General features: G+C 37.1%; 2 protein-coding genes across 5 annotated transcripts in view; both read right to left on the bottom strand.

Annotated features, from left to right (window-relative positions):
- Window positions 1-7,204, bottom strand: part of LOC136029109 (histone-lysine N-methyltransferase SMYD3-like) — a 39,513-nt gene extending 32,309 nt beyond the window's left edge. Inside the window, exon 1 of one of the 2 annotated variants that reach the window (XM_065707178.1) lies at window positions 7,038-7,204. In XM_065707178.1, coding sequence (XP_065563250.1) covers window positions 7,038-7,150 — 113 coding nt within the window. In that variant the 5' untranslated portion in view covers window positions 7,151-7,204. The remainder of the gene's footprint in view (window positions 1-7,037) is intronic. The other variant, XM_065707179.1, reaches the window with a different exon arrangement.
- A 7,097-nt stretch (window positions 7,205-14,301) lies between these two features.
- LOC136029108 (DNA repair protein XRCC1-like) overlaps window positions 14,302-18,193 on the bottom strand; it is a 28,905-nt gene continuing 25,013 nt past the window's right edge. For all 3 annotated transcript variants that reach the window (XM_065707176.1, XM_065707174.1, XM_065707177.1), the window contains exon 4: window positions 14,302-14,437. In XM_065707176.1, coding sequence (XP_065563248.1) covers window positions 14,392-14,437 — 46 coding nt within the window. In that variant the 3' untranslated portion in view covers window positions 14,302-14,391. The remainder of the gene's footprint in view (window positions 14,438-18,193) is intronic.

Raw genomic sequence — 18,193 nt, 5'->3', positions numbered from 1 at the left:
CAAGTTCAATCACTCTACCTAATGTCTTGATAACCTTCATCCAAAATTTGGGGAAATTTCAAAAATGTCTTTATACTACTACTACTACTAACAACTCACTGCAGCACCAAGCTACTTGAGGCCAACACAGCTATAAAGACTCCTCCTCCAGCCCAATCTATTCTACCTCTTTACACCCTCCCAAAAAGGTTCCATTTCCTTTAAACCTCTCTTTATGACATACAACCACCCCCAACCATGGACAACCTGCTTTCTGTTTAGCCCTAGATGGATGACTGAAAAGGACAATCTTTGGTAATTTGCCGTTCTTCATCTGCAGAGCAAGCACTAGCCATCTCAACCTTTCTCTCATTATAGCCCAAGAAAGCAGGATTGAACCACACTTTTTATAGCTTACTGTATGAAATATGGTCAGTCATCCAGGTTCCAAGAATAATCCATAGGCAATTTCTCTGGAAAAAATCTTCAGCCACTTTTTGGAGCACCGAAGCTGCAGAGCTATATTTAACCACTGCCATCACTGTAGATTCTAATATTCTAATCTTGGTTTGCAGACTTATCATCCTACTTTTCCAGACTTGTTTTTAACTGTGAAAAAACTGAGCCTTGGCTATTCTACTTTTAACATCTTCACTGCTCCCACTATCTTTACTAATAGTACTACCAAAGAAAGTGAAGCTTTCCACCTGATCAATCTTTTCATTATCACCCAATATCACCTTTTCATCTTCACTTATAAATAAATAAATAACTTTATTCCTCACGCCTCTCAATACAAAATTTCTATACAACTGACACCTTTTTAAAAGAAAAATGTTATGGCAGGGCAAAGAGCGGATCGACTGCGGCACGATTTCCATTTAAGGTCGTCCTACGTTAAAAGCCTCGAGATATGGTATGTTTATGTTTAGGCTGTTGGAGAAGGCTTCCAGTGATTTTATCTTTTCTACTGGGAATGGTAGTTTGTTCCAGATCCTGATGACCCAGGGTATGAACGAATGATGGTAAGAATTAGATCTTGCAATCTTCATCTTCACGGGCTTCAATTGCAGACTGTGCGATCTTGTGTTGCTTTGGGGAATTTTTTGAACAAGCTTGTCTTTTATGTTCCCAAAATTCTCATGAACTATCTTGAAGAGGGTTTTTAAGTCTAAGATCGTTCTTCTTGTCTCAAGTTTATGGAGAGTGAGCCTTCTTAGATCTTTGTCATACGGAAGGTTTCTGAATCCTTGAAGTCCTTTTACAAAGCGTTTCTGGACCCGTTCTATTCTGTCAATATCCTTTTTGAGATATGGCGACCAGATGACAGTGGCGTATTCAAGCTGTGGCCTGATGTAGCTTGTGTATGCTGATATCTTTGACTGATTGTCAAGGTATTGTAGGGATTGACTGAGTAGCAAGAGAGTATTCGATGCTTTACGCACAACCAGGCCAATATGCTTTTCTGGTTTGAGATCCAAGCTCAGAATTACACCTAGATCCTTTTCACAGGTAGATTTTGTCAGGTCGATACCTTTCATTTTGTATGAGTACATCGGATTTTGGCGGCCAAGATGGACGACAGAGCATTTTGCTAAATTTGGTGAAAGTTGCCATTCTTCGAGCTTCTCTGTCATGGCATCCAAGTCGCTTTGGATTTGTGATGATGCACTAGCTTCTCCCAGGAGCTTCGTATCGTCTGCAAACAGGCCGAAGTCGGTTTGGGAAATGGCATTTATGCAAATGTCTATGTACATGACAAACAAGAGTGGGCCGAGAACACTACCTTGTGGGACGCCACTGGTTGCATCTGTCCATGTGGATAGTGTGTCTGCAACCTTGACTGCTATTTTTCTATCATTCAGGTATGCTGAGAGCCAATTTTTTAGCTGTCCCTTGATTCCATAGATTTCTAGGCAGTGGATGAGTTTTCGCAAGGATATTCAGTTGAAGGCCTTAAGTAGATCGATTAGGATAATATCTATTGGAATCCCATGGTCAAGGGTAGACTGGATGTAGTTGTGTATCACTTTTAGTTGGGAAACAGTAGAACGATTTTTACAGAAGCCATGCTGATGATCTGAGATGAGGTTGTTCAATTCGAGGTGCGAGTTTAACTTTTCCACTATGACCCTTTCCATGATTTTCAGGAAAGGTGAAGTAAGGCCGATCAGGCAATAATTCTCCGGGTCACTCCGTTTCCCTTTTCCTTTGAAAATAGGTGTTACATGGGATAGCTTCCAGGAAGTAGGAAACTTGCATTGCTCAAATGAGATTTGGAAAAGTATTGCCAGAGGTTTACATAGCTCGTCTCTCACTTCTTTCAGGATGAAGGACGGGATGACATCAGGATTGAGTGCTTTAGACGCTTTCATGCGTGAAGCCAATGCTGTGCAGCTTGCTTCCTGGGTGTGAGTCTTGGAGTTGAGGTAAATAGCCATCATCAATAGTGAACGTGCTGGTAAAGAATTTTACAAGAGCATTCGCCTTATCTAGGCTAGTGCTATGGACCACATCACTTCGATCTATTAGTGTTGGTAGTTTCTGTTGCTCACCTAGCTTGCGTTCCACAGGTTGTAGAAATCGCTTTTTGTTCTTATTTTCTGGAATTCTTCTCATTCGCAACTTTGTTGTAGTTTCTGATAGCTTTTCTACATTTCGAGCTGAGTTTTTGAAGCTTGGCGAGTCTACTTATGCTTCCAGAGGCTTTGTTATCCCTGTATGACTTCTTCCAGTCCCTGATGAGCTTTCTTATGTGCTTGGGAAGGAATATCCTTTTGCCAATGTGTTTGTTGTTCCTGAATGGTGTGGTTTGAGTGACGGCTTGGTGAAGTATGCCATAGAAAACTTCCCAGGCTTCAGCAATTGGTAGGTTATACACAAGGTTGTCCCAATCGGTATGCTCTAGTATTATTTTGAGTTTTGTTATGTCTGTTTTATGGAAGTTTAATTTAAAAGTGGGTCCATCATCCTGTGTACGAATTTTGAGTTGTTCAGCACGGACTTGGCAGTGGACAGCATGTTCGTGGTCGCTTGTAAAGGGGTTAACGACTGTTTTTGTGACAAGCAAGTCTAACATGGGCGTGTTTATTACAACTTCCAAAGTGTTGGTTTGACGTGTAGGCTCGAGAACACTCTGCACTAGGTTCAACTCGGTAGTGAGGTCAAGATAGTGTATTAGTTGATCTTTTGAGTTCTGGCTTCTCATCCTGAAGGAATGATTTTTCCAATCCATTTCATGTACGTTTAGATCTCCGCATATCAATACGGATTTAAATTTGTTACAGATCTTCTCCAGGTAGGCAGAAAATTCACAATCTGCTGTCAGTCCCTCTCTCGGCTTCTTATAAGTTGCTGTTGACTGGTACACGGCTACAATTGCCAGGCGAGAACCATCGTTAGAAGTTGGCATAACACAAGTTATGGCGTCTATTGTCTTATTAGTGAAACAACTGTGCTCGTATATGTGTAAGTCTTCCCTTGAAAGTATCACAACTCAACTTCCCTGTGGTTTTCCTGTGTTATCCTTCCTAAAAACTTCATATTCTGGTATTCCAAATCTAGTCAATACTATTTTTCATGTAACCAAGTTTCAGAAATGCAGATTACATCATATCGAGAGTTTTTGTAGAGGAATGCTTGAAGCTTGCCAAACTTTCCAACCATACTGTGTGTGTTAAAAATTAGTAAGTTTATCTCTTTTGGCTGTTTGGCTATTGTCTCACATTCGCATTATGCAGTTTGGGATCAATGGCTCCCACCAGAAGACTGTACTGCTCTTTCATCTTTGTTTCTCCTGAATTCTGCTCGTTTCTGAATCTGCATTCGTGTCAAATCAGGGTTAATGTATATGTTTTTTTGTATTTCATCATTGCTGGATGCCCTGAGTACTGGAGCTCCCTTCACTATTTGTTGGCGCTTTTTAAGTCTATCTGGGCTGGTGCGTTTTAGTTTGACCAGCAGTAGTTACGGTTTTCCTCCAAGGGGAGCTTTACCAATACAAAATGTTTCCAGGATTTTGGTGTTGGTCAAGCAAGCTCCAAGGTCATGGTCTTCACAAAGCTTAACAACTTTTTCGGCGTCCGTACAGCCATCATTTTCTGGTAGCCCTGCAACAACAAAGTTGAAACGTTTCTCATCGCATTGCTTCCTTTCTCTCTCTGCAAGAATTAGCACATCAATGGCCGGCTCCTGGATCAGAATCCTGCTTTGACTTACTTGTCTATTTGGCCTTGGTGCCATTGTGGGACCTTGGTCTGCCATGGAATCTCATAGTCTCAGGATTAGTTTTGATACATTCCTTTTCAAGCAGCTTGTACACTCATACTTAAACAATTGTGAATTGTTGTCAAGCTGCTTAAATGCTAGGAATAGATCTGCATGCAATGATCTGCATCCAGTGTGCTCCCATTCTGAGCATAAAAAGCACTGCAACGAGGAGCAAGGTTCTGCCACTTTGTGACAGTATGAGCAGTCGCCAGTTTTACATTGTTGGGATGTGGAAGTTGACTGAGAAGAATCCAAGCCTGTGAATACTGGGATCGAAGTTCCTGGTGGATGAGTGACCAAGCGTCCATTGGCTGGTGTTAAAGTGGATTTGTTTTGTACTGGAGTGCTTTTGGGGGTGCCAGATTTAGATTTGCATTTCTGACAGAGCCACTTTCCCTTCAGTTTTTCCATTGTATCTTTGTTGTATGTTACAAATCCTCTACATTTTCTAAAGCTATACTGATCTTTTCTTAAAGCTTTGTTTACAGCATCTTGCAGTCTAAAGAGTACCATATTACTAAGTAATTTGCTATCTACAAAGACCAGACTATTGGTTCAATAATTACCACACTCACTCTTATCACCTTTCTTATACAGTGGTTTAATTAAGATTTTTCTAAAATTGCTAGGCACTTCCTCTTTTTCAAGAATCATATTCTTTATAAAAATGTCTTTATGATAATGCTTTTGAAAAAAATCATAGAATATTTTGAAGCTAGGAGGAAGAAATTTTCATTAACAAAAAATGAACAATCAAGTCAAAAATTAAGCCCTAAGAGAATGGTTTAAACTCAAACTCAAATCATCCTAATCTCCTGGGGGTGATTTTTAATATATATCTAATCTTATCCCCCCCCCCAGATTTTCACTATTACCTTGTATTTTTATTGAAAAATGGCTTTTTCTTAATTTAGTTTACAAATTGAAAAAAAGATTACTCTAGTCTAGATTTTGAAAAATAGATTTTTGTCACTAGATTTCTGTGAATTGACTTTATTAAATAGTTGCAAGTTAGATAAATTTGAAAAGATTTAAAGGATAAATGCTAAGAAAATAAAGGTATTATTACTTTGTTATCAAGTGTTAAGTGCACTTTGGGTTATTTTTTCATTTTTGTAAAATAGAAAATAATAAAAATGGGTGTTGTCCTAATAATTTTTTCATCAAATTACTCGGGGGGAGGTAAAATTCTAGTTTAGTAACTTTTGGCTATCTTGGAAAGAGGGTAGGTTAGGAAAATGAAACTTTCAGGGATGGATCTAAAAACTAAATCATGTCCTGGGAAGGTATTTTGAAGTACCCATATCCACTCCTTCTCCCTCTAGAGGGCCCTGAAACTTACCTACATGACATGTCTATACCTATTGAAATTTTGACAAAACAAAATTTTACCTTAATTTCAAGTTACCAGTTGCCTTTTCTCTACCTTTAGTTCTGAAAATGCAATTCCTGTTATTTGAGTAGCATTCTGAGCCATATCAATGTTTTTTTTCTTCAAAATTTAGGAAATGTATTTGTATATCTTTAAAACCTTATAAATTGGGATTGAGCAAAGTTGTGAAGCTAAAAACAATTTTGTTGTTCTTCATTCAATCAGAAGATCTATTTTGCAAGGTTTCACTTTTATAACATACATATTTTTTAAGGTCATTAAAGGTCAGGGCCCTCTAGAGGGAGGAGTGGACGTGGGCACTTAAAAATACCTTCCCAGGACATACTATAGCCTATAGACTCATCCCCGGAAGGTTTTCCTACCCTAACCCCTTTCCAAGATAGCCAAAAGTCAATCAACTAGGACTTTACCTTAGGGGGAGCTGAACCCCATCCAATGACACAGGGTATATATTTACATATTAGGGGGAGTAGGGGTAAAGTTCATTTCTAATGCAAATGAATGTTATATTTGGATTCAGGATTAAATTTTGATCTTCAAGGTATATCTATATCCTAGCTATCTGATTAGTGTATTAACTGAAAAATTTGCCAATGGACCTATTGGTACTAGGTTACTTTTACTTTATTGATGTTTCTTTTAGATGTAGAGTAGTAAACCATTGCAAATTTTCTGATGGTTAAATGCCAGTTGCTGCTAGAGTAAAATTACTTGTCCTCAAAAGAGAAACCATGAAATTATAAAACCATTTAGAATAATTCTAAAATATTTACTTAGGTCATTCCTATAATTACTTCACTTTACTTCCACCTCCTTTCTAATATGCAAATACATGGGCTTGCCCAAGAGTGAAAATATATAATTTGAGCTAATATATATGTTTGCATACTAGGCAGGGAGAGGGGAGTCAGGGGTGCAGCAAAGGTGAGGAGAGGGCCCCCCAAAGTTCTAAGCCATGAACACATACTGGTGTCTTAATTTAGCTAAGTATATGTGTTTGCATTTTTTGGACATTCTTTATGGGGCAAAGCAAAACACTTTTAGGAATGGTACAACCTAAGCATGAATAGGTGGGCCTAGTCTGATTTCCCAAAGCTTTTTTCTGGTTTTCATAGTGTTTCTATCTGAGGAGGGGTAATCTTGCATTAGCACCTGGCAACCCAATTACAAAGCATCTATTCAATAGACTCTATTAAGCCCAGCCTACCTTTTCAAAGGAAGTAATCCCCAATAATGTTTATTTATTCTAAGCCTTATTAATATGCCATTATTTCGACTGATATAAATTATAGCGAAAATACTGCATTGAATTTCAAATGTCAACTTAATTAGGCCTAGGCTACTTGAGATGGAAGTTATGTTATTTTTTAGGGATAGGCAGGTGTATTCAACACACCTATTAAAACAAAAGTCACAATAGAGCTCACGAAATTCTTCCTTGAGAATATGGACAAATGGAAGGCATTTGATTATACAGCTTCCCTTAAGAAATTCTATCTTTTTCCTCATATTAAATTGAGCAGCAGAAAGAAATTTCGAATTTATTTGAAAATTTCTACCGGGTTAAAGTTAGAATGTGACTGAAAATAAAGATGGCATCTGATGATGTTCTAGCTTGGTGCCGAACGCGGAGGAATTCGTCTCCTCGCGATTAACCAATGTCTTCATAATGACAAATATTCACAGTGGTCGATGAAAAATGTCTTCTAATGACAACATTCTTCCGACTGCTGCCTCGGATTAGATTAAAAAAAGCTTCCTTGCTGAAATTTTTGCCACAAATCAGATAAATACTCCTGTTTAAGTATTGCTAGTATAATATGTGTAAGATACCTATTTTAGATAAAGCGCTTAACTTGTTCAGGTGGGGACAATAAAAAAAGGCTTCAGAGAATCCTGCACTCAATTAGATGTACTAACGGAATTTTGTAAGGCAATGCTCCTTAGTGATATTTGTTTGACAAAACTTACCGTGTTCTACCAATCCCCCCCCATTTCCCCGTAGCTAGTTACACATCTTTTTTAGTTGTTTCATATAAATAACGACTCAACTTATGAGTAAAACATCCACACAAAATATTTCTTTAAAGAAAATGAGTGTTTCGGTTGTTATCTGAATCTTTTAAATAAGCTATTGGTCCAAAAGTTTCAAAGTGCATTCCAAGTATTTTTGAGAATTATATGGTTTAATATTATGCTTATGCTTGTCATCAACATACTCAGAAGTAGCAGACTTGATAAAAACTAGCATTATTTGAAAAATATGTGCCTAATGTGTTTTAATTTGGGATTTCTAAAATATACCCTTAGTGTCTAATTTGCCGTTATCACGCTAAAAAAAAAAAAAAACACCCTAGAATACTAACTTCTACAAACTTAAACAGCGCTCGTGATGCAAGTATCGAGGGTACTATAATATAGGAAAGTCACATCATGATGTAACTGATTTATAATGATGATTCAAAAGGTTACAGCGCACCAATCTATGTAAAGTCATGAACTGAATGTCTAAGGCAGTGTCCAAAATCTTCGTTTTGAAGGGAGAGGGTCTAAAAGAATTTAGAAAAAGCGGTTTAAGTCTCATGAACTTTGCCTAAAGACTTCTAAACAAGTGATTTTTACCTGCAATTTTAAGAGCAATCTACGAGTCACTGAGTTTTTGTTTTGTTTTTAAGAAAAAAAAATCTTTCACCTGTGTATTTTTCGGGTTCGGAAACTTTGTTTCGAAAAAGTCAAACCACATATCTTACCTGGATAGGTCTTGGGAGTGTCAGAAGAGCTTTGGTCCCAAAAATGTACTTTGGACACTTTCGCAAATCATTGCATGACTTTGATTTCGACAAGGTGAAACAGTTTTCATTTTCCACTAAAATGTCTCAATAAAGCTTTAGTCTTAAGAGGGATATTTATGTGGTCTAGAACTCTTGCCTCAGAGACTAGAGATTATGCTCCTAAAGGGACTCTTTGGGACCATTGACTGTTTTGATATAAATGGCTATCTTAAAATCGTTATTCAATGTTGCATGGACGTCTGTGGGAGCAGGTGTGCTAATGCAAGGATCGGCTTGCCAGCCCTGGGATCAATTTCATCCCTTACAAAGGCTATTTTTTTCTCTTAATTCGCAATCAAATTAACTATTTTCTAAATCTTCCACATTTATCTGTATAACACGAATTATTATGAATTAAGATCATGTGTATTTTGCAGATTTATATCAAATACAGTATCATAAATTTCCGACGACTCAGGTCACAATAGAAATTGCCAATAAAGAACAAAATACGGTGAAAAAGGAATTAAAAGTATGTATTGTATCTACTCTTGCAGCAAATGTTATACTAGGAGGAGACACTGGAAGTATCGGAAATCGTCTTTCACTAAAAAAAGCCTCCATGCCTAAAAAAGTAAATGTGGTGAAACGGGACCAATCAAAAAAGAAAAGTGAGGCTACGGCGACCACTTTTGAAAATAGGGATCAAAATATACAAGATCATTTTCAGTTAAGTGGCCAGATTTTATACAGTAAGTAAAACTAAGAAAACCTAAAAGTCAAAAAAGGACGGACAAAAACGAACACAAACAGAAATGAGAAAAATTATTGACCGTAGAAAAAGAACCGGAAATATCAAAAGATGAACTACCTGGAGTACTCGGGGTAACCCCAGAAAAATTTGCGGGATTACAAACAAATGATAGAGATTGTAGAAATAAAACTAGCCATCCTCAGGCAAAAGGAGTGACCGAAAGATTTAACGGAACCCTAATTAGTATGTTGAGACGTTTTGTAAGAGATGATGTAAGTCAATGGGACAAAATGCTTCCTTATGCCCTTTTTGCATATACAGAAAATCCCCACCCAGCAACAGGGTTCTCGCCATTTGAATTACTACAAGAGACAAAACCTGGGGGGGGAGTATTAAATATTTTAAGGGAATCATTGGAAAATGAAGAAACTGTGTTAGCACACTTTGCTGGCGCTGCGAGAAAAATTGAACAAATACCACGAGCTTACCAAGCAGACACAGGAGGAATACGCCATAAAACAAAAATATGGTTCGATAAATCCGCCAGCATGCGCAAATTTGTGGAATAGGATGAAGTCCTCATATTGCTACCGGACGGCAATAATAAATGAGAAGTAATATGAAAAGGTCCATTTAAGGCGAAAAAGAGAATAAATTATGTAAATTATATGATAGAATTAGATGGAGCAAGGAAAAAGGGAGAAGTTTATCATGTGAATTTGCTGAGGAAATTGAATAAAGAGAATGAAAAGGGAATCCATAAAGATTCACAGAAGTGCTCCTCATGATTTTGACCTCAGAAAATGACAAGGAAAGTGTCCCCTTGGATACAATAGACCCAGCGGAAACACATATGAATACAATTGACAGAATTTCGTCAAAAACACATCTGGACCAAGCTCAGAAATACCAATTAACTAAGTTATTCATGGAATTTGCGGACGTATTAATAGACCGAATCGGAAAAATGGAAGATGTGGTACATAAAGTACCGATAAAAGAAAACAAACCAATAAAACAATACCCTTACCGAATACCAGAAGCTAAAAGAGAGGAAATGAAAAAAAGAAATCGACCGAATGCTTGATTTAGGGGTTATAAAACCATCAAACACAGAATATGCAGCTCCAGCCGTATTAGTCCCAACGAAGGATGGCTCCATTCAATTTCGCGTAGGCTACAGAAAATTGAATAGTATTTCCGAATCAGACGCGTATACAATACCAAGAATAGACGAAATTCTAGAGTCATTAGGCTCCACAAAATTTATAATCTGTTTTTTTCTTGAGAAGGGGATATTGGGAAGTAAAAATGCACCTAGAAGATTCAGTAAAAACTGCTTTTATTAGGCCTTCTGGGTTATACCAGTTTAGGTACATGCCTTTTGGACTAAAAGGGGCACCAGCAACGTTCCAAAGACTAGTAGATTGGGAAAAACTGAGAGGTATTGAATTTCGTGTTAGAATGGAACAACTTGGGAAGGAATATGAGATTAGTCCTATCAACTCTAAAGGAGGCTTTTTCTCTTTTTTTTTGGGGGGGGGGCTTTGGGGAGCCGGGAATTATGGACGTTTCGCCCAATGGACAACTGGTTAGCCACTTGTTATCCTGCTACCGAAATTTTGCCTCTCTGATCTGGAGTCCTTGGGAGATACTCTCTCCCAGTCACTTCATATTTAACATTGCCCAGTAGCCCAATTCACTATTTTGGATTGAAATCAGCATTTTACCCGAACTTCATTACTTGAGCTACGGATCCAAGTTTCATTTTTAAATATTATCAATGCGCATTCTTCATTTTACTATGCCGATTGGGATGATTCGACTATGTGTGGATTGGGGGGGGGGGGGGTAGAATTCACTGTGGTTTGTCCAGAAAATTACTTGACTAGATCGGCATGATTAATTGTGACTAATCCTGTGGAATTTTAATTTTCATAACCTCATGCGGATACCCATACGATTTAGGTCATGATGGTTGTGCAATAGAGACGTGTGAATGGCGACAGATCTAGAGCCAAGCTGTGGAAGCAGTAGCACAGAAGCTGGTGGAAGAAAGAAGGCAAATAGATGTTGTAGAGTTGGACTTCAGTGTTTATGTTTGTAAGGATGGATCAGCGTAGCGCGTGGGTGGTCATTTATCTTAGAGGGGGAGATGTTGGGGTTTCACGCCTGTATATTGTCTTTTTCAGATAAATGACTTGTTTTCCTTTCCGTAATTACATTAGCTTAGACTTCCCTACAATATAATTTTCAATGATAAGTTAAAGTATCGTTGCTAAGCTAGTGGTTTTGCAATTAGTAAGCTTTCAAGCTAAATTCTGTTTTTGCCTTCCTAGAATTAGCCATTGAAAGTTAATTGGATTCACAAAGTGCTTGGTTTTAAAGCTGTCATTTATAGGATTGGCCGGGGCCTATACAAGGTCCATCCCTACGCAAAGTCCTTTTGTACAGAAGTGGTGATTTTGTTTTAGTCTTGTTTTGGAGTTGATACATGTATGTTTGTTAAAGTGATGTCGTAAAAACACAAGTGAGTTATTTTCTACAATCGTGTAAGGTTATATTTATCCCTGAACCCAGGCAAGGTAGGAAAAGAGTTCCTGATCAATACTGTCATTAGTATATTGACAGAGGGTTCGTTTACCCTCTAAAGAGATAGCTAGAAATTAGTGGTGACCCAGGTGGTGGCACCCGTGACCAAGAGTTTGGAACGTTCGACCGTTCGATTAAGTTACCATAGCTAAAGAAATCACCAGCGTGTGCCCCAGATATAATTGTGCCACCAGCAGTGGTCGATACATTGCAATAATTGCCAAACGCCTTCCGGGGATCAAATAAAGCAATGAACAGTTGCCCATTTCCTTTATAATGCTTCTCCTTCAGTGCATCTACAATCATTATTCTAACTGTCGTAGAATATCCTTGTCCAAATCCTCCCTGTCCATCAAACCACATTCATTGCCTTACATCTAGTACGCGTTCTAAAATTTTACTTATACATGAAATGAGATTTATAGGTCCATAATTAACGTGCAGAGCCTTATTTCCCTTTTTAAACAGAGGAAGTACAAGGAATATTTTTCATGATGTCAGTCACTTTTGTTCCGACAAAATTTTACAAAGCAGCCTCAGGATCAGGGGCATTATAAATGAACACATATTTTTGTATACTATCGCCAGAAAACCATTAGGGCCAGGGACAGAACCACCTTTAGCACTTTCGATTGATTTTTTAATTTCTTCCTGAGAGATAGGGCCACACAGTGCCCTATTTTTTTCCGCACAGTGGAAAAAAAGGAACAAAAGAAAAAGGTTTAATTTTCTGTAAGAGTAAAATTAAAAGACGCAAAGCAAATCAAAAATCTAGTCAAACATTTTCCACCACTAGTAATTTCTCTGCATTTCTCACTTTCTTCTAAAATTATCGCATACCGAACTCCTGGAAAGTCTTTATAGTAGTATTTTGCTCTCTTTAAAAAAATTATAACAGTTCATATAACTGACTTACCAATAAAGTGAACATACCTCTTGATGCTTTTTTTCATGTTCTTTACGAATATAATAATCGCTTCAACCGCAAATTCAAATTTAAGCACTTTTTGAGCTCTTCAAATTTTGTATTGTTGTAATATTTGTTCTTGTGAGTCTGCATGCTTTATCTTTTGAAGAAGGCTTCTTAGTCTCGTGTTTCGTTTCTTTTACTATGGAGTCCAGTTCTCTGTGTAATAACTGTATCACCTCCCGGGATAGAATGTCTGTATGATAATCTTCCTGATGTTGATGTGCTGCCATTCTTCTTCCATCCATTCTCTTTTCAGGCTGCATAGACTAATTCGTGTCTCATTTTTCAATCATTCTGTCCTATCTCTCCTTTCCCTAAACTTTTAAGAGCTCTCGGCACCTTCTTCCTAATATCTAATCTTACTGGAAAAAGATTCGAACGTAGCTTATGCAAAACTCGATCATCTAGGGATGCAGGTGATAGTCTAGTGTCCACCAGTATATCAATTACACTAAAATTTGAACCAGACAAACAAGTAGGCCTACACTCACCCCTCTGCTTATTATGACCGAACCTCCCGTTTCCAATAGCCAGACAATATTCACCACAAAGTGACAATATCTTTCTCCCCAACAGTAAAATTTTCTGCTCTCATCTTGGCTGCTTCTAGGCATCTTATATCCTTCTGGTATCTTATATGCGTATTATCTACCATTTCCAAAGGTAAATGAATAACCAGTTCGGGCAAAGCTGACGTATAACCATTAAAATCTCCCATAACTACCAAACAATCACGATTCTATTTATTATTAAATTTTCTAATTCGCATACTAGAATGTTCCACGTATGTTTACTAGTATAGGAGCTTTTTTGGGGAGGGGGAATATAAGTTGAACACATATCTATGCTCGCACCATCACGGCAAGTCACTCTAGTCCACGTTATATTTTCCGAATTACTTTGTATGCTGACTACTTTAAGGGATGATTTTTCTTTTATTTGCTTTAATTTGCAAAGAATCGTTTCTTCTTTGAAATCTGTCTCGACAGCTTAAAAACTTTAAAGCCCGGCACATGGAGATCATCGTGTTCCAAAAACCACGCGTCCGTTAATCCTATTACAACCCACTCTGTAAAGTTTCCTTCAACCACTTTTTTTTATTTTACTTCGTAGACCTTTTACATTCCATGTTATTGACTCCGTTTGAACAAGACCAAGTTTTTCCTATGGTCTTATAAGACCCTCTTGGATAATTGTCTATGCTTGAGAAATCTATTTTGTAATAGCCTATTAACTTTTCCACTTTTCTAGCTACGTTCCTGTTGTCAGAATATGTGCATGTCTTCTAACGAAAAATACTTTTTAAATAAGATGGAAACAATTTCGATATTATTGGTAATTTGTCTAAATTTATGCCTGTCCGCACTGGAAACAAAACCGAACAAAAGAAGAAGGCTTAATTTTTTGTAGGAGTAAAACTTAAAGCAAAACAAAAATCTGAAAAGCACAAGCCATAGAGACTAAGTAAGAGAACCATGTTGTCTACCTTTTCACCAGTTCTAGTTTATATGTCTAAATCAATGATGCCCGCTATTACAGAATATCAGCCAAAATATCGAAGCGTAAAAAAAGGTTCTTATGCAAAAAAGCGCACAATATTTCTTAAAATTCCAAGTTAACAAAAAATTAAATTTTTAAGGGTAAAAGAGCTTCAAAATTTGTTTCATTTTTTCTTCTTTACTCTTCTGTTGTCAGTTTCTTCTTCGTCGCTGTAAAAAACGAAGTTATGAGAATGAAACACACAAATTAGAAAATGATTCATAGCACCATCAATTTACCCTTCAAAAGCTGTATTCAACTTAACTAACGTTCCCCTAGGACTATATTACATAGTCCGATACATAATAGGAGCCTACTGAAAGAAGTCTTGTCAAAATAAAGTAAATGCATAGAATCATCCATTAGAAGACTGTAATTCTCTTATTCCTGCAGTTTTCAGCAACAAACTGGTCGGTGACGAGAAGATATGTTGTAGAAGCATCAAGAGTCCAACAGCCAAGAGTCCAACAGCCTACAAGAGGACCGCCAATATGGATTCTGAGAGGACCGCCAATATGGATTCTGATTAACGCTCAAGAACTGGTATGGGATACAATCTGAAAACCCAATGAATAACTTTACCGACGAAGCAATGACAAACCCAGCCGTTTAATAGCAAACTCGAGCCCCCTTGTCCCTAAAGGTAAATCCTTTGAAAGTACAAAAGAGGTCTTACTTCAAGACGGGTAAACTTCAATACATTAAGATTGAAGCAGCTGTCGATCTCCTTATTGAATATAGAACACCCAAACACCAATTTTATTAGTCCATATATTTTTTTTCAACAATTCAGCATTAAAGAAGGTTGGCAAGCTTTGTCTCAGTGATTAGTGCTGCTTACGAGAATAATACTGCTACGGTTAATATAAGAAATGAGGTTAGCAGCTGGTTTTGTATTAAATCAGGAGTTAAGCAGGATTGGGTTCTATCCCCCTTTATATGGATCATTTTGATGGATTTTGTCTTAAGGAGCAGAGGAAAGGCAATGGGAGACCACGGTATCAAACGGGGAGGAAAAACTCTTCTGCGTTTAGATTATGCTGATGATTCAAGCATCCTAGATAGAGGTTTTGCGAGTTCTGGGAACCAATCTAAGTAAAAGAGGGTGTAGTTATTTCTTCAGTTGATAGGGTATTTAAATTAGCATCACCAGAATACGTGTCAAACAAACACAACTTAGAAACAACAGGGAAATTTTCTCAAGACAGTGGAATTCAATTCAGTGAATATTTCGGCCCTATGTCCAATGTCCGTCTTCAGCAAAACACTATTTTTTGACAAATGTTTTTGAAAAACTTTTTAAAACAGCCCTAGCATCTTTGCTTTAACGAAGTATACCAGGACTGATAAATAAAATGATGTGAGATGATAAATTCATTCAAACGAAACAGAACAAAATTATTAAATACAAGCTTTCAAAAATAATTTTAATTAAATAAAAAAAATGTGTTTTTTTTATCTTAAAGTAAGGAGCGACATTAAAACTTAAAACGAACAGAGATTACTCCGTATATGAAAGGGGCTGTTCCCTCCTCAATGCCCCGCTCTTTACGCTAAAGTTTTCTACTGTTTTAAAAAGTAGAGTTGAGAGAAAGAGTCAAACTTTAGCGTAAAGAGCGGGGCGTTGAGGAGGGAACAGTCCCTTTCATATACTGAGTAATTTCTATTCGCGTTAAGTTTTAATGTCGCTCCTTACTTTCAAATAAAAAAACATATTTTTTTACTTAATATATGAACTTTTTGAATTAATGCATGTTTTGATTTTTGCTCACCGTACATGACTAATTAAAACGAAATTTGCATATTATTTTTTTTTTTGGCTAAATGGCTTTCTCATAGTTTTGATCGGATGATTTTGATAAAAAAAGGGGTGGAGGAGGAGGCCTAGTTGCCCTTCAATTTTTGGTTACTTAAAAAGGATACTAGACCTTTTTATTTTTTACGAACGCTTTTATTAGTAATAAATATACGTGACTTACCAATTAACTTACGTAGCGAACTTCTATATTTGTATATTTTCATTACGTACATGAAGGGGTTCGCCCCCTTGTCAATACCTTGCTCTTTACCTGAATCACAAAGGCCGTAGAATAAATAGTTGAAATTACTAAAAATACTTTAGCGTAAAGAGCCAGGTATTGAAGAGGAGACGAACTTCCTTATATACGTAATAATTTCTGTTCGTTTTAAGTTTTAATGCTGCTCCATACTTCCAGTTGAAAAAAAACTTTTTTTTATTTGTTTTCTCATTTTCTTTTGTTTAAATAATGCTAGAAAATCCTGTGCCCCCTTCATGGAAATTCTCTTCCCTCATGATAAATTCCTCCATGGAAAGATCCTCCCACGTAACTCCCCCCCACCGCGAAAAAGTCCCCCTGAAGACGTGTTCACACTTCCCAATAACCATTACTAAATGTAAACAATGATCAAGGTTTGTAACTTGCAGCCCTTCCCCTGGGGACTCTGGGGGATTAAGTCGTCCCCAAAGACATAGTTATTAGGTTTTTCGACTATGCCGAACAAAATTGCTATTTCAAATTTTGATCTGGGGACTTTGGGAAAAAATGAGCGTCGGAGGGGGCCTAGATACCCTCCAATTTTTTTGGTCACTGAAAAAAACTAGCACTTTTAATTTTCGTTAGAACGAGCCCTCTCGCAACATTCTAGGACCACTGGGTCGATACGATCACCCCTGAGGAAAAAAAAATAAACACGCGCCCGTGATCTGGCTTCTGGCAAAAAATACAAAATTGCACGTTTTTGTAGATAGGAGGTTGAAACTTTTACAGTAGGATTCTCTGATACGCTGAATCTGATGCTGTGATTTTCGTTAAGATTCTGTGACTGTTAGGGGGTGTTTCCCCCTACTTTCTAAAATACGGCAAATGTTTTCAGACTAAACTTGATGAAACTTATAGATTTAAAATCAGCATTAAAAAGCGATTCTTTTGATGTAACTATTGGTGTTAAAATTCCGTTTTTTAGAGTTTCGGTTACTATTGAGCCGGGTAGCTCCTTACTGCAGTTCCTTACCACGAAACTGTCTGATTTTTCGGCAGCTAGCCTCAAAAGCCTTTTTGTAACGGGTTCCATACTATTATAAATTGGTTTAGTAAAATATTTTGTTATATCATTTTTAATTAAATTTGAGTATAAAGAATTTAGTGGTTATTCCCCTAAGTCCCTATTTAAATAAATTTTATTTTCAGACTAATTCCCGAACCATCTGTTTTATCCCCAAATCATTACTAATGAGAGAAGATTTTTCAAAAAGTAATGTGTGGGTGAGGTTATTAAATATATGACAAGCTAAAGCAGAATCAAAGGAGTAATTAGAACTATTAGAAATTAATTCTTTGTCTATGTCTTCTTTATGCTGGTGTAGCCATTTTTCCAGATTCTGATGAGTTCTGCCAACATTGTATTATTGACAAAAGGAATGGCGTATCCGTTACCAAAAAGAGTATGTCTGATAAAATTTATTTCTACATTTACACACGAATCGGAGCAAATGCTCAGGGCACGATCACTGAGAGACGGTACAACTACTCTTTTGACTTGTGGGGGGGGGGGTGATTTGAATTAAAACTAAGATATCTATTGTTTTGCGTTGGTTTTCTATAGATTTTTAAAATCCAATTAATCAATATTACGAATAATTTACACATCTAAAAACGGTAGTTAATTTTCATTTTCAGTTTCCAGGGTAAACTGTAAATTTCTATCATAATTATTAAGATGATCTAAGAAACCCCGAAGTTCAAATTTTCCCATAATTCCAAAGTGAAATTACGTCATCTGTGTAGCGACCCCAATAGACGTGTTTAAAAAAATGATAATTTAATACCCAATTTTCAAGGTTCTCGACATAAATATTTGTCAGTAGCCCGGATAAAGGTGCTCCCAAAAGTAGCCCATTTATTTGC

The sequence above is a fragment of the Artemia franciscana genome, chromosome 7, assembly GCF_032884065.1.
Source record: "Artemia franciscana chromosome 7, ASM3288406v1, whole genome shotgun sequence".
Lineage (NCBI taxonomy): Eukaryota > Metazoa > Arthropoda > Branchiopoda > Anostraca > Artemiidae > Artemia > Artemia franciscana.
The sequence above is the reverse complement of the archived record's forward strand: the minus strand, read 5'-3'. Positions and strand labels throughout refer to the sequence as shown.